The sequence below is a fragment of the Macrobrachium nipponense genome, chromosome 37 (assembly GCF_015104395.2).
Source record: "Macrobrachium nipponense isolate FS-2020 chromosome 37, ASM1510439v2, whole genome shotgun sequence".
In the NCBI taxonomy this organism is placed as follows: domain Eukaryota; kingdom Metazoa; phylum Arthropoda; class Malacostraca; order Decapoda; family Palaemonidae; genus Macrobrachium; species Macrobrachium nipponense.
Window position 1 is genome coordinate 45,104,293 of NC_061097.1, and position 17,405 is coordinate 45,121,697.

The 17,405-nt window shown below is 46.3% G+C and overlaps 2 protein-coding genes across 2 annotated transcripts in view; one reads left to right on the forward strand and one right to left on the reverse strand.

The window, feature by feature from the left end:
- The window catches only part of LOC135209204 (U3 small nucleolar RNA-associated protein 15 homolog), a gene marked incomplete at its 5' end in the record, with an annotated part of 49,979 nt that overhangs the window by 24,888 nt on the left and 7,686 nt on the right, over window positions 1-17,405 (forward strand).
- The window catches only part of LOC135209203 (myosin-11-like), an 85,155-nt gene continuing 69,039 nt past the window's right edge, over window positions 1,290-17,405 (reverse strand). The window contains exon 13 of the mRNA XM_064241886.1: window positions 1,290-2,785. Within this exon, the coding sequence (XP_064097956.1) occupies window positions 2,644-2,785 (142 nt within the window). The 3' untranslated portion in view covers window positions 1,290-2,643. The remainder of the gene's footprint in view (window positions 2,786-17,405) is intronic.

Consider the following 17,405-nt stretch of genomic DNA (forward strand, 5'->3'; position numbering starts at 1 on the left):
CTTTGTTTCTCAGCCTTTTCCATCATTCTGATTACATATTTGTTAATGTAGACACTAAGGAAGAGTAACATAGTAGCCTTCTGAACAAGGGAGAGAAACCTATATGGGCTGCATATCTCAAGTTAACGGCAAGAGCTTTCCTCCTGTGGAAAGTTAATGTTATTGATCAGGTTAGCTGTATTAATGAGGTTTCTTTTACTGTTCAATTTCTCTCCAGGATTGGGTTAGGCCGAGCTCATTTCTTGCAGGATTTTTAAGGTTTTGAGTGTAGTTATTCTGAAGTATTCTGTAATTGAAAGGGAAGCTATTTCATACGGTTTATTTTTGTTTGTATGGTGTTTTTACGTTGCATGGAACCAGAGGTTATTCAGCAACGGGTATTGTATGGTTTAGCCTTTATGACTACCATGTCTGCTGCATAGGTTAGTGCAAGCCTCACGCGCACTCAAAATTTTGGTCAATTTACTGATGGGATGCTTATTTAACAGGAGTCTTGAACTATTTTTTTTAACTGCATTTATAGTTTTAGTACTACTCTTCATAATGCAGCCTGTCATCTTACACATTTTTAGTACTGAAAATCCTTTACTTCACTTGCATTTTGCAGTTCTCTTAGTCTTGTGGGAAACCATGTTATGTACAGTGCAATCTCTATTTTTAAGGTCATGCCCATGCCTCTTCTGCAGCATCCATACAGGCACTCCTTTATGTACCTTTTCCATTTCAGTTCTTACAGCTGTAATTAACTTTGCTTAATTTGATATCCAGCCCTCTCTTCTCAATTCCAGTCTTGTATCATATAAATATACCTGTAACCTCCTCTTCTGATTCTGTTGTTAACACTAGTCACCTTGACACAGCAGCTCCGAGGGGACCGGCTACTTTCTATACGTCTTTGTAGTTTACTCCACTTTTATATTGATGATCCTTGATAAAGTATGTTAGAAACAATTAGTTTTTTCTTTTTGGCACTTTTTTTTTTTTTTTTTTTTTTTTTGTAATACCAATCTGATTGTTGGTCTTCAATGCATATGCCAAAGCAGTCTCACAAGCAACAAACATATTGCTTATTTTCTTCCTTTTGCATGGTATTTTTGATTTTTTTGTGTAAAGACAAACTGACAACTGTCAGATTGCAAAGCTTTTTTCAGCATTTCTTCCAGCACCTTCTCCAATAAAGCATGCTCAAGCTGTCTTATAATCCCTGCTTTTCATTTTTTTTTTTTAGCTTTAAAGAAAATCTTTGTTTGTTATGTAATCTATGAGAATAAATAATATAAGTACAGTAGTAATGTGAGTAAATTTATTATTAACTAAATTTTTCATATAAAAGGGTTTACAACAAATGTTTATGTTCGTCAATGAAAAGTAAGTTTGATTGAACAGATTTACATCTTTCTGCTGTCTTCCTTATCCAAAAACTTGCTACTTTAGAATACTGATAGCAAGAGTGATTGGTGGTAGTTGATGTATTTTGGATTTATTCATTCACAGTAACATAAAAATCTTGGTTATTACTGCACATTAAAAGGTTAACTTAAATGGAACATACCATGTAAAGATGCCTTACGTTATCAGCGAAGTATTCTGGTAATAGTAAACATTCCTAAACATTTTAAAAATACATTACCTTTTATGAAGTAAAATTGGCAAAAGTAAATATTCCTAAACATTTTAAAAATACATTACCTTTTTATGAAGTAAAATGCAAGTATATGAAAAACTCCATTTCATATTAAAATAATATATATAAATATAAGTTTTCTTCAGTTTTCACATGTGCCCAAGTACCAAAATATTCACCTATTTATTACAGTTTATAAAAAATTGTGTACAAAAATGTAGAAAAGTTAAGTACAGATGTATAAAATGCACAATGGAAGAATTTAATTGGAACTGGATCTTTTAACCCATAAGGTTTCAGGCAACAGCCCAGGCTGTCTTGACATTATACCATCAACTGCATTTTTTTTTTTATCAGCCCGGAATATAAAACTCGCACATCAGATCTCAGCTTTGTATGAAAGAAAATTTACTTCATGGAAAACCAGTTTTTACTAACTGTACACTGCAAGCTAATTTACTTAGTATAACTGTAGTGTAATTTTTGAACTATTCTTTGTAGCTTTCAGACATTCAAGTGCAACTTCCATATAAGACTGTGGTGTAGTGGACCCCCCGGATTAACGGGAGATGTTTATTCCCCCCACCCCGCGAATTGCTAAAATCCACAAATACTTGAAACCCTTCTAAAAATGCTTAGAACTGCCTATTTTGATTGTTCAAACACAAAAAAAAACCTCTAAAAATGCTTATACCCAAGTATTTTAAATAGTTTTAACACAAAAAATGCATTTAGTCCTGAAAAAATGAAAATACAGTAATTAAGTGAATATTTATCAGTGAAAAATACCGTGAATAGGCAAATTTTCTGTGAATGATGTGTACTATATATGTTCCATAAAGAAATTTGTGTATTGTGGAGTCTGCGAATTGTGAGAACGCAAATCCGGGGGGTTTACTGTATAGTATTCTTTTAAAATATCATTTTACTTAACCTAATACTGCCATAGAAAATTGTAATGACTAAATATGTCTTGTGCAAGTCATAAATTATTTCTGAACACTGCTGCACTAAACATGTCATCCAACCATTGCTGCTATACTAAGCTCCTCAAGCTTAGTGTTAAGCTGAGAATTGGCATCTTGGATGAGGTCGATCTTCTCTTTCAGTAACTTAATTTCTTGATTCTGATCTTGGCTTCTTCTCTGACTCTCTCTAACCCTGAAAAATTGGTTTGGGGTTTATCTTTCAATGTAATAAAGTGAATGGACTATAATAAAATCAAGCTTGTAAGGTCTACAATGTGCCATACATATATGGCCACTCCACTTCCTGCTACAAGTAAAGAATGGGGATAAACCTTGCCAAAATTTGTCCACAAGGCCGTGTAATAATTCAAAATGCTGCTCCCTACCAATCTGAAAATGTCTCTTCTTTGGCAGCTGTCAGTTAACACCCACAGCCATCTTCACTTTAGCTAATCAGGATTGGTGGAGGCTTAGCTAATCACTGCCCGCTAGATGTTAATCCAAATATTACTGCTTATCAAGATAGAAGGAAGAGATAAGTTTCAACAATATCAGTTTTCAATATTTACTATCTGCTCCTGAAAGGTGGCTAAACATGAAGTTTTTATGTTAAAACAAAGTTTAATGTATACTTACCTGGCAGGTATATATATAGCTATATTCTCTGTTCCACCTGGCAGAAATTTCAAATCTCGCGGCAAACGCTAGTAACCTATTAGTAGTTCAGGATACCACCATCCCGTTACCATGGCGCTAGCGCCAGGAACCGTTCCCACTTGGGCCAGATTTTTCTCTGAACCCTGTCTCCTGAGGGTAGGAGGGTGGGCATTAAATTATATATACCTGCCAGGTAAGTATACATTAAACTTTAACATAAAAACTTCATTTTAATGTATGACACTTACCTGGCAGGTATATATATAGCTGATTGACACATTTGGAGGTGGGTCAAAGACAGCAACATTATTAGAGTATAAAATATTATTAAAATTACTCTAGGTTCCTTACCTGCTAAGGTAGCTGACTTCATAGGTCCTGCCTCTCAGTCTCCTTAAACCTTAGGAGCTCTCAACAAGGAAGTGTCCTGTATGTTGAAGAAGCTAAGACTGGAACTGACAACTGGGTGTGACCAATGTGTTGACAGAACCCTACAGCCCTCTTATGCCACGGCATTCAAGCTTAGTAATAGATCAGTACCTGAACTACACACACACACCACACCAATATAATCCAAACCAGACTGATAAAAGTAAACACACTTTTCTCAGACTACCAATAAACACAACACCATCACCTGATAAAATACTAGCTTAAAAGAAGGTTATGGGGTGGTAACTCCTTTGCCCAATACTGTACCCGAGGACACGTATGGACCTAGCATCTGACAATTATCAAAGGTTGTCTGAATATCCCTCAGATAATTTGACGCAAATATTGAATTAGTTCTCCAAAAGGTTGATTCAATAATTTCCTTGAGTGCTAAATTCTTTTTAAACGCCAATGAAGTCGCAACTGCCCTGACTTCATGAGCCTTCACTTTCAAGATACCGAAGCTCTGTTCTTGACACAACATGTGAGCTTCTCTAATTAACTCTCTCATAAAGAAAGCTAGAGCGTTCTTTGTCATGGATCTACTGGGGTCTTTGACTGAGCACCAAAGAGCATCAGAATTCCCTCTGATCTCTCTTGTTCTTTCAATGTAGAACCTTAATGCTCACTGGGCTAGAGACTCTTTCTTGCTCATGTCCACTAACTCAGATAAACCCAAGACATCAAAGGATCTTTGCCAAGGATTCGCAGGGTTCTCATTCTTGGCCAAAAAACCTTCCTGGAATGAACACACTGCATTACCATGTCTCCATCCCACTTTCTTTGAAATGGCCTGAAGTTCACTAGCTCTTTTAGCCGTTGCCAGAGCGACTAAAAAGATAGTCTTCTTAGACACATCTCTCAGAGAGGTTTTCTCTAAGGGCTCGATTTTACTAGAGGTTAGATGCCTCAAGACAACATCGAGGTTCCAAGCAGGAGGCCTGCATTGTGCTGTTGTTTTCTTAGTACCAAATGACCTAATCAGATCTCTAAGGTCCAAATTATTAGAGATATCAATATCTCTGTGTCTAAACACTGAGGTCAACATACTCTTATAGCCTTTGATTGTAGACACTGACAATCCTAAATCCTTCCTTAAGTATAGAAGGAAGTCTGCGATTTGGGTCACAGAGGGGTACTGGATGAAGACACTTTCCTCTTCCTTCCTACACCACTTCCGGAAATTTTCCCACTTCGATGATATACTGTGATTGTGGGGAGGTTTCTTTCTGGGTCTTAGCCACTGCACTGGCCACCTCTCTAGAAATATCCCCTCGCTCTGAACAAGACTTTTCGATAGTCTGAACGCAGTCAGACCCAGAGCGAGGGTATTCTTGTGAAATCTGTCGAAGTGGGGTTGTCTGAGTAAATCTACTCTTAGAGGAAGAGTTCTTGGTGTATCTATTGTCCATTCCAGTACCTCTGTGAATCAACTTTGGGCCGGCCAAAACGGAGCTATTAAGGTCATCCTCGTTCCTTGGCTCTCCCTGAATTTCTTCATAACTTTCCCCAGTACTTTGAATGGAGGAAAAGCGTAAACGTCTAGGTTTGTCCAGTCCATCAGGAAGGCGTCGACCGCCACTGCTTCCTGATCTGGAACCGGAGAGCAATAAGTTGGTAATCTTTTTGTTCTGGCTGTCGCAAAAAGATCCACTACCGGACGGCCCCACAACTTCCACAGGCTCTGACATACCTCCAGGTGCAACGTCCACTCTGTCGGTAGAAGTTGTCCTCTTCTGCTCAACAGGTCCACTCCCACATTCTTCTCCCCCTGGATGAACCTGGTGAGCAGAACGACGTTTTCCTCTTCCGCCCAAAGTAGAACTTCCTTTGCCAGCATGTAGAGGGGAAAAGAATGAGTCCCTCCTTGTTTGCGGATGTATGCCAGAGCCGTGGTGTTGTCCGAGTTGATTTGCACTGTCTTGTCTCGAATCAACTCTCTGAAGTGCTTCAAGGCCAAGAAAAGCGCCATCAGTTCCTTCCTGTTTATGTGCCAACTTGTTTCTTCCTCGTTCCAAAGACCTGACACCTCCTGAGGGCCTAATGTTGCTCCCCAACCTGCGTCCGACGCGTCGGAAAACAAGATGAGGTCTGGGCTCTTCTGTTGAAGTGACATCCCTTCTGCTAACCTGCCTGGGGTTAGCCACCAACTTAATTCCTCCTTCACTTTGGCAGGAATTAGAAACTGGAAGGAATCCGGTTGCAATTTTCTTGGCCATGAATCTTTCAGGAAAAACTGTAGAGGTCTCATGTGCAGTCTTCCTAGAGAAATGAACCTCTCTAGCAAAGTGTGTGTGTCCACTCTCTTGCTGAGCATCGGTTTTTCTCTAGGAAGTCCTGCACCTTCCGAATGCATAGGGCTTGCCTTTCGGGGGACGGAAAAACCCAAAAAGTCGCTGACGATATCTGAATCCCCAAATAAAGTATCTGTTGCTTGGGTTTCAACTGTGATTTTCCCAGGTTTACCACAAGACCTAGGTCTTTTGCTAAGTCCAACGTTTGTTTCAGGTCCTCCAGACATTAACTTCTCGATTGGGATCTTATCAACCAGTCGTCCAAATAAAATGACACTCTGATCCCTCTTAGATGCAGCCATCTTGCTACATTGGACATCATCCTCGTGAACACTTGGGGGGCTGTGCAAAGGCCGAAGCACAGGGCCTTGAATTGAAAGACCCTGTTCTGAATCACGAACCTTAGATACTTCCTGCTTCCTGGATGAATCGGAATATGGAAGTATGCGTCTTGTAAGTCCAGGGTAACCATCCAGTCCCCTGGACGTACCGCTGCCAGTACTGAATCGTTCGTCTCCATAGTGAATTTGGTCTTTTCCACGAAAACATTCAGTTGACTTACATCCAGCACTGGTCTCCATCCTCCCGAGGACTTCGCAACCAGGAATAGCCTGTTGTAAAATCCCGGAGATTCGTGATCCAGAACAGGTTCTATGGCTCCTTTCTCTAGCATGGAAGAGACTTGCTCCCACAGAGCCTTTTTCTTCACTAAATCGTTGTAATTTGCCCTCAGGGCTCTCGGAGATGTTGCGAGAGGAGGTTTCTTTAAGAAGGGAATTTTGTACCCTTCCCGAGCTACGTTGACGGCCCAGGGATTTGCCTTCATGTTCTGCCAAACTTCCCAAAATTCTTTAAGTCTGGCTCCTACTGCTGTCTGGAGGACTGAGTTCTCATTGTTTAGAGGTGGTTTTGGCTCCTCTTTTCGTTGGTACTCTCTTGCCTCTAAAGGCGGGTCGTGCAAAAGTTCTGCCTCGAAAGGGCTGTTGAGAAGGCCTTGTTTGAGGGCTAAATTCTTTTGGAGTTTTCTTCACCAACTTGGATGGTAAAAACTTCCTTACCGATGAAGAGAGCAAATCTTGAGTGGCCTTCTGAGAAAGCGCCAGAGCTATATCCTTAATAACCTCTGATGGAAACAGTTGGTTTGAAAGGGGAGAGAACATCAACTCTGATTTCTGTGCGTTGGAAACGCCTTTAGAAGCGAATGAGCACAAAAGCGACCTCTTCTTCAAAACTCCTGCTGCGAACAATGAAGCCAGTTCATTTGCTCCATCTCTGAGAGCCTTGTCCATGCAGGACATAATGCTCTTAGCTTGTTCATTTTCGTCTTCTAAGGAATTCGCCAACGCTCCCAATGACCAATCTAGAAAATTGAAGACTTCGAAAGTCCTAAAAATTCCCTTAAAAAGATGGTCAAACTCAGACGAAGTCCACCAGACCTTGGCCGATTGCAACGCCTGTCTGCGCGAAATGAAATTTTCATTATTAAAATGAAGTTTTATTGTATACTTACCGAACAATTATGATTATACCCACCCTCCTCCCCTTAGGTGGACGGACGGGCAGAAAGAATTGGATTCACCTGGGCAGTTGTACCTGGTTCTCCCGCGAGTGGAGGGAGATGATGTCATCACCACCAGTGTTGGCGACGCCTACGCGCTAAATTTGAATTTAGTATCCTGCCGCTTGTGGAAATCACGGCTGTATAATTGTTCGGTAAGTATACAATAAAACTTCATTTTAATAATGAAAATTTCATTTTTATTGTAGTGTCTTACCGAACAATTATACAGCTGATTACACATTTATGGGAAGGTGGGATTCAGTGGACCACTAGTATTTCTAAATGGTTACATTTATTACAATACCAGTAAACACTCAAGGTGTCTGTTGTACCTTACCTTGTAAGAGAGCTACAGCAGACTGTTACTGCCTCTGGTCGGTGCTCTTCTTACTATTGTAGAGGAATTGGAATTTGACCAAAGTTAGCCTCTACAGGAGTGGAATCCTTCCGTAGTTCAAGCGAGTCAAGGCTGACTGACGGAGGATAGTAACAACAAAGATTGCCCTTGCCCTGGGCTAAAACCAGAAATTCAATCATACAAAACATTTGTCACCAACACCAGATTTAAAAACATATATACCCAACCATTGTAAAATCTGACCTAACAGACTGGTGAGTATCCCAGGTACTCAGTACCCCCAGCTTCCCTTGAACTCAACAACCTATTCAAGGTGAAAAGTTAGCATAGAGGTGACGACCCGTGCCGTTTCTCCCAACACCATGCCAAAAACCGCCACCGGACCTAACGTTTTACAATTCTCGAAAACCGTTCTATCTCTTTGATGATAATGACTCGCAAAACCGAATTCGATCTCCAGAACGTGCTCTGAAGAATCGAAGCTAAAGATAAATTCTTTCTGAATGCTAAAGAAGTTGCCACTGCTCTAACCTCGTGAGCTTTAACTCTCAGAACGGAAAGATTGTCGTTCTCGGACTGCGAGTGAGCTTCCCTGATAAGCTCTCTAATAAAGAACGATATAGCGTTCTTAGAAAGAGGACGAGAGGGATTTTGAACCGAGGTCCAGAGCTTAGAAGATTGTCCTCTAATACCCTTAGTGGCAAACAGATACTGCTTAATAGCCCTGACTGGACATAAGAGCCTTTCTTCCTCCTCATGTCCAACCAAATCGGATAAGTTCCTTACCACAAAACTCCTCGGCCAAGGATTAGAAGGATTCTCATTTTTGGCTAGAAAGGTCAAAGATACCGAAAATACAGCATTGCCTTGAGAGAAACCGACTCTTTTGTCTATAGCGTGCAATTCGCTGACACGCTTAGCAGAAGCTAGTGCAATAAGAAAAAGTGCCTTCTTAGACAAGTTCCTGAGTGAAGCCGACTTCAAAGGCTCAAACGGTGGCCCCATGAGGAACTTAAGCACCACATCTAAGTTCCAAGCCACTGTATCCTGCGGGAGCTTAGTGGTTTTGAAAGACCTAATGAGGTCCGACAGATCTGAATTGGAGGAAATATCCAAACCCTCGATGTCGAAAAACCGAAGAGAGCATGGCTCTATATCCTCTGATCGTCGAAGGAGCCAGTTTCTTAGAGTTCCTAAGAAATAGAAGAAAATCTGCTATTTCTGTTAAAGAGGTCGCAGAAGTAGAGACTTTAGCACTTCTATACCACTCTCTGAAGATTCTCCACTTCCCTTGATAGAGTTGTTAGAAGACTCTCTCCTACAACGAGCGATAGCTTCTGCAGCTCTTCTTGAAAACGCCTTTCGCTCTGACAAGATTCCGGACAGTCTGAACCCTGTCAGAGCTAGAGCGGACAAGTTTTAGTGGAACCTCTTGAAGTGAGGTTGTTTGAGAAGCCACTTCTCTGGAGGAAGAAGTCTGGGGAAGTCTACTAACAACTGGAGAAGGTCCGGGAACCACTCTTTCCTGGGCCAAAAGGGAGCGATTACCGTTAGTGTTACATTGCTGTGCGACATGAACTTGTTCAGCACCTCTCTTATTAGACCGAACGGAGGGAATGCATAAGCTTCCAGACCCGACCAATCCAACAGCATTGCGTCCACCGACCAAGCTAGAGGATCTGGAACTGGAGAACCAAAAGAGGAAGACGGTTGTTCCTTGATGTCGCGAACAGGTCTATGGAGGCGGTCGTCCCCAAAGGCGCCAAAGTTTCTGACAAATCTTGTTGTCAAAGTCCACTCCAGAGGTAACACTTGCTGTTGACGACTTAACTCGTCCGCCAGGACGTTCATCTTTCCCGGAACAAATTCTCGGGACTAGCTGAACCTTCGCTTCGTTTGACCACAGGAGGAGATCCTTGGCTACTTCGTATAAAGAAAGAGACCGAGTCCCCCCCTGTTTCCGCACGTACGAGAGAGCCGTGGAGTTGTCGGAATGCACTGCCACTACCCGACCTTCTACTAAGCTCCGAAACTGTCTGAGCCCCCAGGAAAATTGCTAAAAGTTCCTTTACATTATGTGGAACTTCTTCTCTTCTCCGACCAAGCTCCTGAAGTCCGTTGATTTCCCAGCAGGGCTCCCCAACCTGTGTCGATGCGTCGGAAAAGAACTGTAGGTTCGGGAGGATGGGTCGTTAAAATCTAACCCTTCTTCCAACCTTGCTCGAGAGAGCCACCACCTTAGGTCCTCTTTTATTTGATCTGTGACAGGAAAGGTAATCGAGTCTGGTTGTGTCTTCCTGCACCAAGAGGCTCTCAGGAAAAAACTGCAGAGGTCTCATGTGCAGTCTTCCCAACGTCACAAATTTCTCCACTGACGTCAATTTGCCCACAGGAGCCTCATCCACCTGATTGGCAGAACTTACCTTTTTGTCCAAGAACTCCTGAACTGTCTCCAGACAGCCTTGAACCCTCTTCGGGGACAGAAAAGCCCGAAAAACTTGAGCATTCAGAATCATCCCCAAAGATAAAGGATGCTCTGAGATGGAACCAACTGGGACTTCTGTTTGTTGACCAGAATTCCTAACTTTCTGGCAAGATCCAGAGTTGTTCCAAGGTCCTTCATGCACCGACTCTCTGATTCCGACCGGAGAAGCCAATCGTCCAGATAGAGGGAGATTCTTACTCCTAATATGTGCAGCCAGCTTCTATCGGGATAGAACCCTGGTGAAAACTTGAGGAGCGGTCGCTAGTCCGAAGCAAAGCGCCCGAAACTGAAACACCTTGCCTTCTGAACATGAACCTCAGGTACTTCCGAGATTCGCGATGTATCGGAATGTGAAAATAAGCGTCTTGCATGTCCAGAGAGACCATCCAATCCCCGTCTGATGGACTCCAGAACCGACCGAGTGGTCTCCATATGAAATTTTGTTTTCTGGACATGCAAGTTCAGGGCGCTCACATCCAAAACCGGCCTCCAGCCCCTGATGACTTGGGAACTACAAAAAGGCGATTGTAAAAGCCTGGAGGAAAATCCCCCTCTATCTGTTCTATCGCTTCTTTGAGAACAAGCGCTTCCACTTCTGCGGCTAGCGCCAGAAATTTGTCTGAGCCCGGAGAGTATGCCTGGAATGGAATTGGCACAGGTGAGAGCGAGGGAGGTGAAACGAGAGGAATACGATAGCCGAACTTGAGTACTTGCACTACCCAGGCTTCTGCTCCTCTGTTTTCCCATTCCTCCCAAAACAGAGCCAGCCTGGCTCCCACTGGTGCATGAAGAACCGAGCTTTCATTTGGAAGGTTTGTTAACCTTGGCTGAGGCCTTAGACTGAGGTCGCAAATTCGACTTCGGCCGAAAGAAGCGCTTGGGTTTTTCTCCCTCGAAAAGGCGCTTGGGCCAGAGGAGAAACCGAAGGAACAGTCTCCAAAGGAGCTTTAGGTCTCTTAGTAGACTGTGCCAGTAAATCTGAAGTAGATTTCTTATCTAGTGCAGACGAAATTGACAACACTACATCGTCTGGAAAGAGGTTATCTTTCACAAAAGGAGCAAACAAGAGAGCAGACTTCTGTTGGGAAGTAACCCTTTTAGAAGCAAAAGAGCACCAAAGTTGCCTTTTCATAAGGGTACCAAAGGTGATGAGCGAAGCTAACTCATCACATCCATCCCTAATGGATTTGTCCGCACAGGACAGAACACCAATCCAATCCTCAGCTAACTCCTGAGAAAGAGAAGGACAGTCTTCGATCTTGGCCGCTAAAGCGCCAATAGTCCAATCAAGGAAGCTAAAGACTTCCAAAAGTTTAAATTGATTCTTTACAACGTGGTCCAACTCAGGGGCTGTAAAGAAAACTTTCGCTGCGGCGAAAGCAGATCTTCTAGAGGAGTCGATTAAACTGGAGAAGTCTCCCTGGGAGGAGGCAGAAACTCCCAGAGAAGGAGCTTCCCCAGTTACATAAAACCTATACCTCTTACGAAGCAACTTAGAGGGAGGGTAAGCAAAAAGAGCCTTCCCTAAGTCTCTTTTCATAGACATCCATTTCTCCGTCTCTTTCAACGAATGTCTAACCGCTTTAGATAGAACAAGTTTTGGGAGGAGAGGGTCTGAAGTTTTCCTCCTCATCAAAAAAGTCGAAGTTGGGGAGCGCGGAGCCGCTTTCTCAAAATAATCTGGATAAGATACCAGAAGAAATCTAAGGAGACGTGGCTAACACCGAGAGGTGATGGAATGACCTCTCCCTCCTACTTCTTCTTCATTCTCCGATACCGCCGAAGAAGTAAGGAACTAACTCAACCGGAATCTTGAATGGTTTCGAACCACCCTTGACTCTTCATTCACCAGTTGGTTAACATTCTTAACTGCTTGCGCAAAGGCGCCAGAGACGAATCAAAAAACCCAAGGTTTTTTAACGTAGGCCTTTGGAAGAGCCGCTAAATGTTTCAGCAGGAGGGCGGAAAAAAACTACTTGCGCCTCGCTCGGGGAGCCCTCCGAAAAATTCGCAGAGCCGAAACCAGGCCGCATCAGGAGTAACATACGACGGAAAGAAAGCGCCTAAAAAAAGAAACACCCTTAGAACTGCTAGCTACAGCGCTAAAATGACAATTTTGTCTAAAATTGCATTTTTCCGCTAACTATAGCAAACCTGAGGTCCTTTTCTACCAATAGGAAGGTACTAGCGGCAGCTGGATAGGTGTCGTAAGCTTTCGAACAAGGGGTTCGGGTAGTTAACTGCTTGTCCGACAGGCTCGGCTAGCGGCGCGACTGGGAAGGTAAACAAAATCACGTTTTGCTTTTGGCCCAAGCAAAAACAAAACTGCAAGAGTGAGGGGATGGCATTGAGGTGGGGCTATGTGTAAAAGGACCTCAGGTTTGTATAGTTAAGGAAAAATGCAATTTTAGACAAATTGTCATTTGTTTCCGACACGGCATACAAAACCTTCGGTTCCTTTTACCAATAGGAATACTCACCTTCTTGGGGGTGGGAGGAATCTGAGTCCCTTTTGGTGAACAGACTGGGTTGTTCGCCCAAACCTTGGGAAGCCCCTCCCCTGGATCGTAAGAGCCGAGGGAGGGATTTCCAAGCCTCTGTTCCGATTGGATCGGGGTGGTGGTGCATCCCGCGGGATCAAATGGTGTCAGATCCTCTGGGACCGAGTGAAGTACGAGAGAGGAGGGCATGGCGTATCTCTTCGTACCAGCAATGTAAATAACTTGTTCCTGTTACAGGAGCAAATATAAAGTCCATGGGTTTGACTCTTGTAGGCATCCACTTCCCCCCCTTGCCCTTAGGAAGGAAGGATTGGTGGATATTGCTGCTTCCTCTCCCTAGTGAAAAGGGATTCAGGACTTGGGCTCTGTCATATAGCTCACCTGCATCTCGTCCTCATCCCAGCGTAGTGAACGGACCGGGTTGCCCTCTTGCCCCACAGGTAGAGGAGGGGAAAAGGAAAATTGGATAACGGGAGGAGATCCAGTCACGTCACTCACTCACACATCCATCCACCACCAGTCCACAACCAGGAACTCGATGCTGTTCAGGCCTGCGAGGGTCCTGGGTTGCTAACCAACTTGGGTGAGACAGCCACCACGGGTCCCAATGGAAAAGGTATCCAGGGACCTGTGGGCAAATATCCCGAAGGTAGAAGGACGTAAAGGTATTATTTTCTATTATAAGGTTCTCTGGTTAGACCAGACCCATGCCTTTCAGGACCTGCGCCACGGAGAAAGTTCTTACGAAACCGCCAACGCGGGGTCCAATACTTCTGACGTTCGTTGATCTCTCGGACGGGACGTACGGATGTCGTCAAACTACCATTCAAGCCTCATATACTCCCCTCCTGCATGACCTCACGCAGCCAGAATGAAAGAGTGTTCCTTGGGATACTTCGTTTCTTGGGTGACCCCGGCCCGGTAGCTAACGAAGAGGCGTCGACACTCAGGCCTGAGGTGGTCGAGTTCTCTTCAGATAGCGCCGTAGCGCCCTCACAGGACAAAAGCAGCATCTCATCCTCATCATTTTATCGGTGAAGTCCAGTAGGGAATGGGAATCGTTGAATGACCTCGAACCTGTCGTCAGGGATCGACCGGTTTCTGAGTCTTCGCAACGAAGTTCGGGACCGAAAATCGAGCGTCCTCACCCAACAGATTCCCCATCCCCTGGAGGTTCGTTTACCCAAAAAAATCATATGGAAAAGGACCATGAACGTTCCCCTACTCTCGTTCGACCGGATGCCAGGGCCAGCCAAGAGTTAAGAGGGTCCTTGAGGGTCAAGATCCCTGGTCTTACGACTCTCTGGAGTGGCTCGAACGGGCGTTCGAGTCAGACTCCTAAGGACGAGAGTCCAACAGGTCCCCAATGCGCAGGGGGCCTGAGTTCCCTGGGTGGGCAAGACCTTTCGAAGCCTCCTCATAAGCAAGGAGAATCTCGAACGAGTTCGAGATGTTCCAATCCCCATCAGTTTCAGGACGAGCGCTCAAGTGCGGCTCTGTATCCTTTGACTGTGGGGACTGAGAGGGAGCTTCTCTCGGCGAAGGAAAAACGGGAAAGAAATCCGCTACCTGCTGAATGAGTGGGGCTCTCGAGAGGAGATAGACCCCGTCTAACGACACCAACCACAGAAGACGGCCCACTTCCCCTGGTACACAGCCTGCAGAGGACTGACGGATAGGGGGGGGGGGGGGGGGGGAGAGGGGGGGGGGGGTTTGGGGGGGGGGGGGGGCGTTTTCCAGCCCATCTCTGTTGCTGCGCTACGAGAAAAGCCTCTCGTTCGCAACGAGATGGTGGATAACAGCCCAGCCCGTGAAGAGGAGTAGGACTGGACTGCTCGGTTGGGTACCCGCTTCGACGTGGTGGCTGGGCTAGAAGGTTAGTGCCCAAGGGGAATCTCTCTCGGTTCTCCTGCGCGAAGTAGCCAGCAGGCTCCGGATACCAAAATGGCCCTGTGGCCATTTGGGAGCCACCAGGATCATCCTTGAAAGATTCGGGGTGGTGACCAGTGCTCGATCTGATCACCTTGCGAAGTCAGGCTGAACGGGGGAAAAGGCATAGGCGAAGAGGTTGGTGTCCCCACGGGTGTTGAATTAGGAGCGTCCTCTGCAGCTGCCCATTGGGTCCCGGCAACGGCCGGAGAAAAGAACACCTGGAGCTTCCTGTTGTGCCGGAGTGGCCGCAACAGATCCACGGACTGGTCGCCCCGCCCACAGGGTCCGAAGGAGCCTTTCCGCCACGTCCTGGTGTAGAGGGACCATTGTCGGTTCCTATCACCTGATCCCGACGGTCTGAGCGTGTCTGGCTTACTACAATTGCCATCTTCCCTGGAATGTAGCGTGCCGACAGCTCTATTGAGTGTGCCCTCCGGCCCACTCCGTGCACCTGCCGAGTTCAACTGGTGACAAGTGGGAGAAGACCAACTAGTCCCCCCGCCTGTTTGTTGACTGTAAGCCAACCACCGTGGTGTTTGTCGCAACATCAACACCCCTCACGAGTGTCCCATCAAAGCGGGTCCTGAAACCTTTCTTGGAGGAGCGAGGAACGCTGCCTTGAGTTTCCAGTACATTGATGTGCAAGGTGCTTGTCATTCTCGTCCCACCACTCCTGGCAAGTCCCGCGCAAACTCCTCCAGGTGTGCGCCCCATCCCCTCGGATTCGATGCGTCTGAAAGAACAGCTGCATGTCCAGGGGGGGGGATGTGCGCAGGGGCACTACCTCTTTAAGAGGTTACCTGTCGTTCCAGCCACCAGGCTAGGGTCCTGCCTCACCTCCTGTGTCAGTGACACTGGGAAAGCTTGGGGGTTGGATCCGTTCGCCATGTGAACCAACTCTCCTTCAGTCTCCCACTGAAGAGAACCGGCAGGTGAAGACGCCCGTTGAGGGACTAACTTCTCCCTGTGAGTGACGACAGGAGTGTCCGATCACGGAACTTGCCATCGCTGAGCTGCTGTTCCTTGCCGAGACAGGAACTGGTTGGGCTGCCTCCCTGAATCTGCTGATCCGCGGAGTCTGGCGGGAAGACTCGCCCTGTACCGTCCCGTTTCGATCAGCTTATCCCAGGTACTTCATATCATCCTGTCTTGGGACTCGAGATCGGTACTTTTCGAAGTTCACAACGATCCCCAGATCGCGACAGAACTCGCGCAGGTCGATCCCTTGTCCTGTAGCAACTGTCGAGCGGGAGCTCGCCAGGACTAACCAATCGTCGAGATACCTCATCAAGACGTGTATCCCGTGCGAATGGGCCAAAGCAGACACCAGATGTGAACACTCGCACCAGGTGAACACCTGTGGGGAGCGGGTTGAGAGACCAGAAAGCAAAGTGCCCTGAACTGGTACACCGTCCCGTCGAGGATGAAGCGGAAGGTTGCTTTTCTGGAGGACTGATGATAATGGGTATTTTGGAAATAACGCATTCCTTTCAACGTCCACTGAAAGCATGAAATTCGTTCTACCTGATGGAGTCGAGCACTGAGCGTGCCGTCCTCCATCGTGAAACCGGGTCTGGCGAACAAAACCGGTTCAGGGGAGAGAGATCTATCGACGGGCGCCAGCCTCCCGGTAAGACTTTTTCCACCAGGAAATCGTGACCTGTAAAAGGCCCGGTGACTGATCCGTGACGATTATTCTACAGCTCTCTTGGCTCAGCATAGGTCTTGATCTCCGCTGTACTCAGGGTGCCTACGTCCTTCGATGGACCCACTGGAACGTACGACTGCTGTTTTCGGACCGGGTTGGAGGAGTGTGGAGGGGTGGCCGAGAGTTCGAAGGGTAATAGATATCCCTCCCGAAGGACATTCTAACAATCCAAGGTCTCGGCGCCGTAGCGCTGCCAACGTTGCCCAATGGCTTGGCCATGCCCCCCCCAACCCCCGCCACTTCCGGCCAGGCAGGTGAGGGGGCAACGCCGTCCCTAGCGTTTATTCCCCCCTTTCTTGACTTCTTCCCAGAGCCTCCACGGGAGGAAGGAGGGCTGGGAGGGGCTGGGGAGGGCTGGTTACGGGCTACCCCTTGGCCAGAAGTCGAAAAAGAAGACGAGAGTCATTCCCCGGGGGGCCTTCGAACGCAGCATACCGCCATCCTTAGCCACCGAGGAAGCGCTAGTCCGAGCTCTTAGACTTGGCCGCAGTACCGGAGGGCTGCCCAGAAAGCCGCTTCGGAGACCCGCCTTGGTGAACCAGCCGGTGCACTGTCGTCAGGTGCGCCGTCTGTCCACCGCAGCGTCCTCCCCATCTTCTGCCTGGGAAGGAAGCCGAGTGGACAACTCCCGTAAAGGTCCGTTTGCGAAGTCCCAACAACGCCGCTTTCACGCCCATCCAAGCCCTGGGAAAACCCGAGTAAAGGACAGGCGTTCCTTCGTCGGAGAAGTCCAGGTTGGCCCCGCCAGGTTCACCGTCTGGTGGGGGTGCAAGGAAGGAGACTGGGCTCTTGCCCCCAGACTGGCAAAGTCTCCTGAAGGCCGAGGTCATCTTCGGGAGAAATTTCCCCCCGGAGTTGGCATGCGACCTTAGATTACTGTGAGGG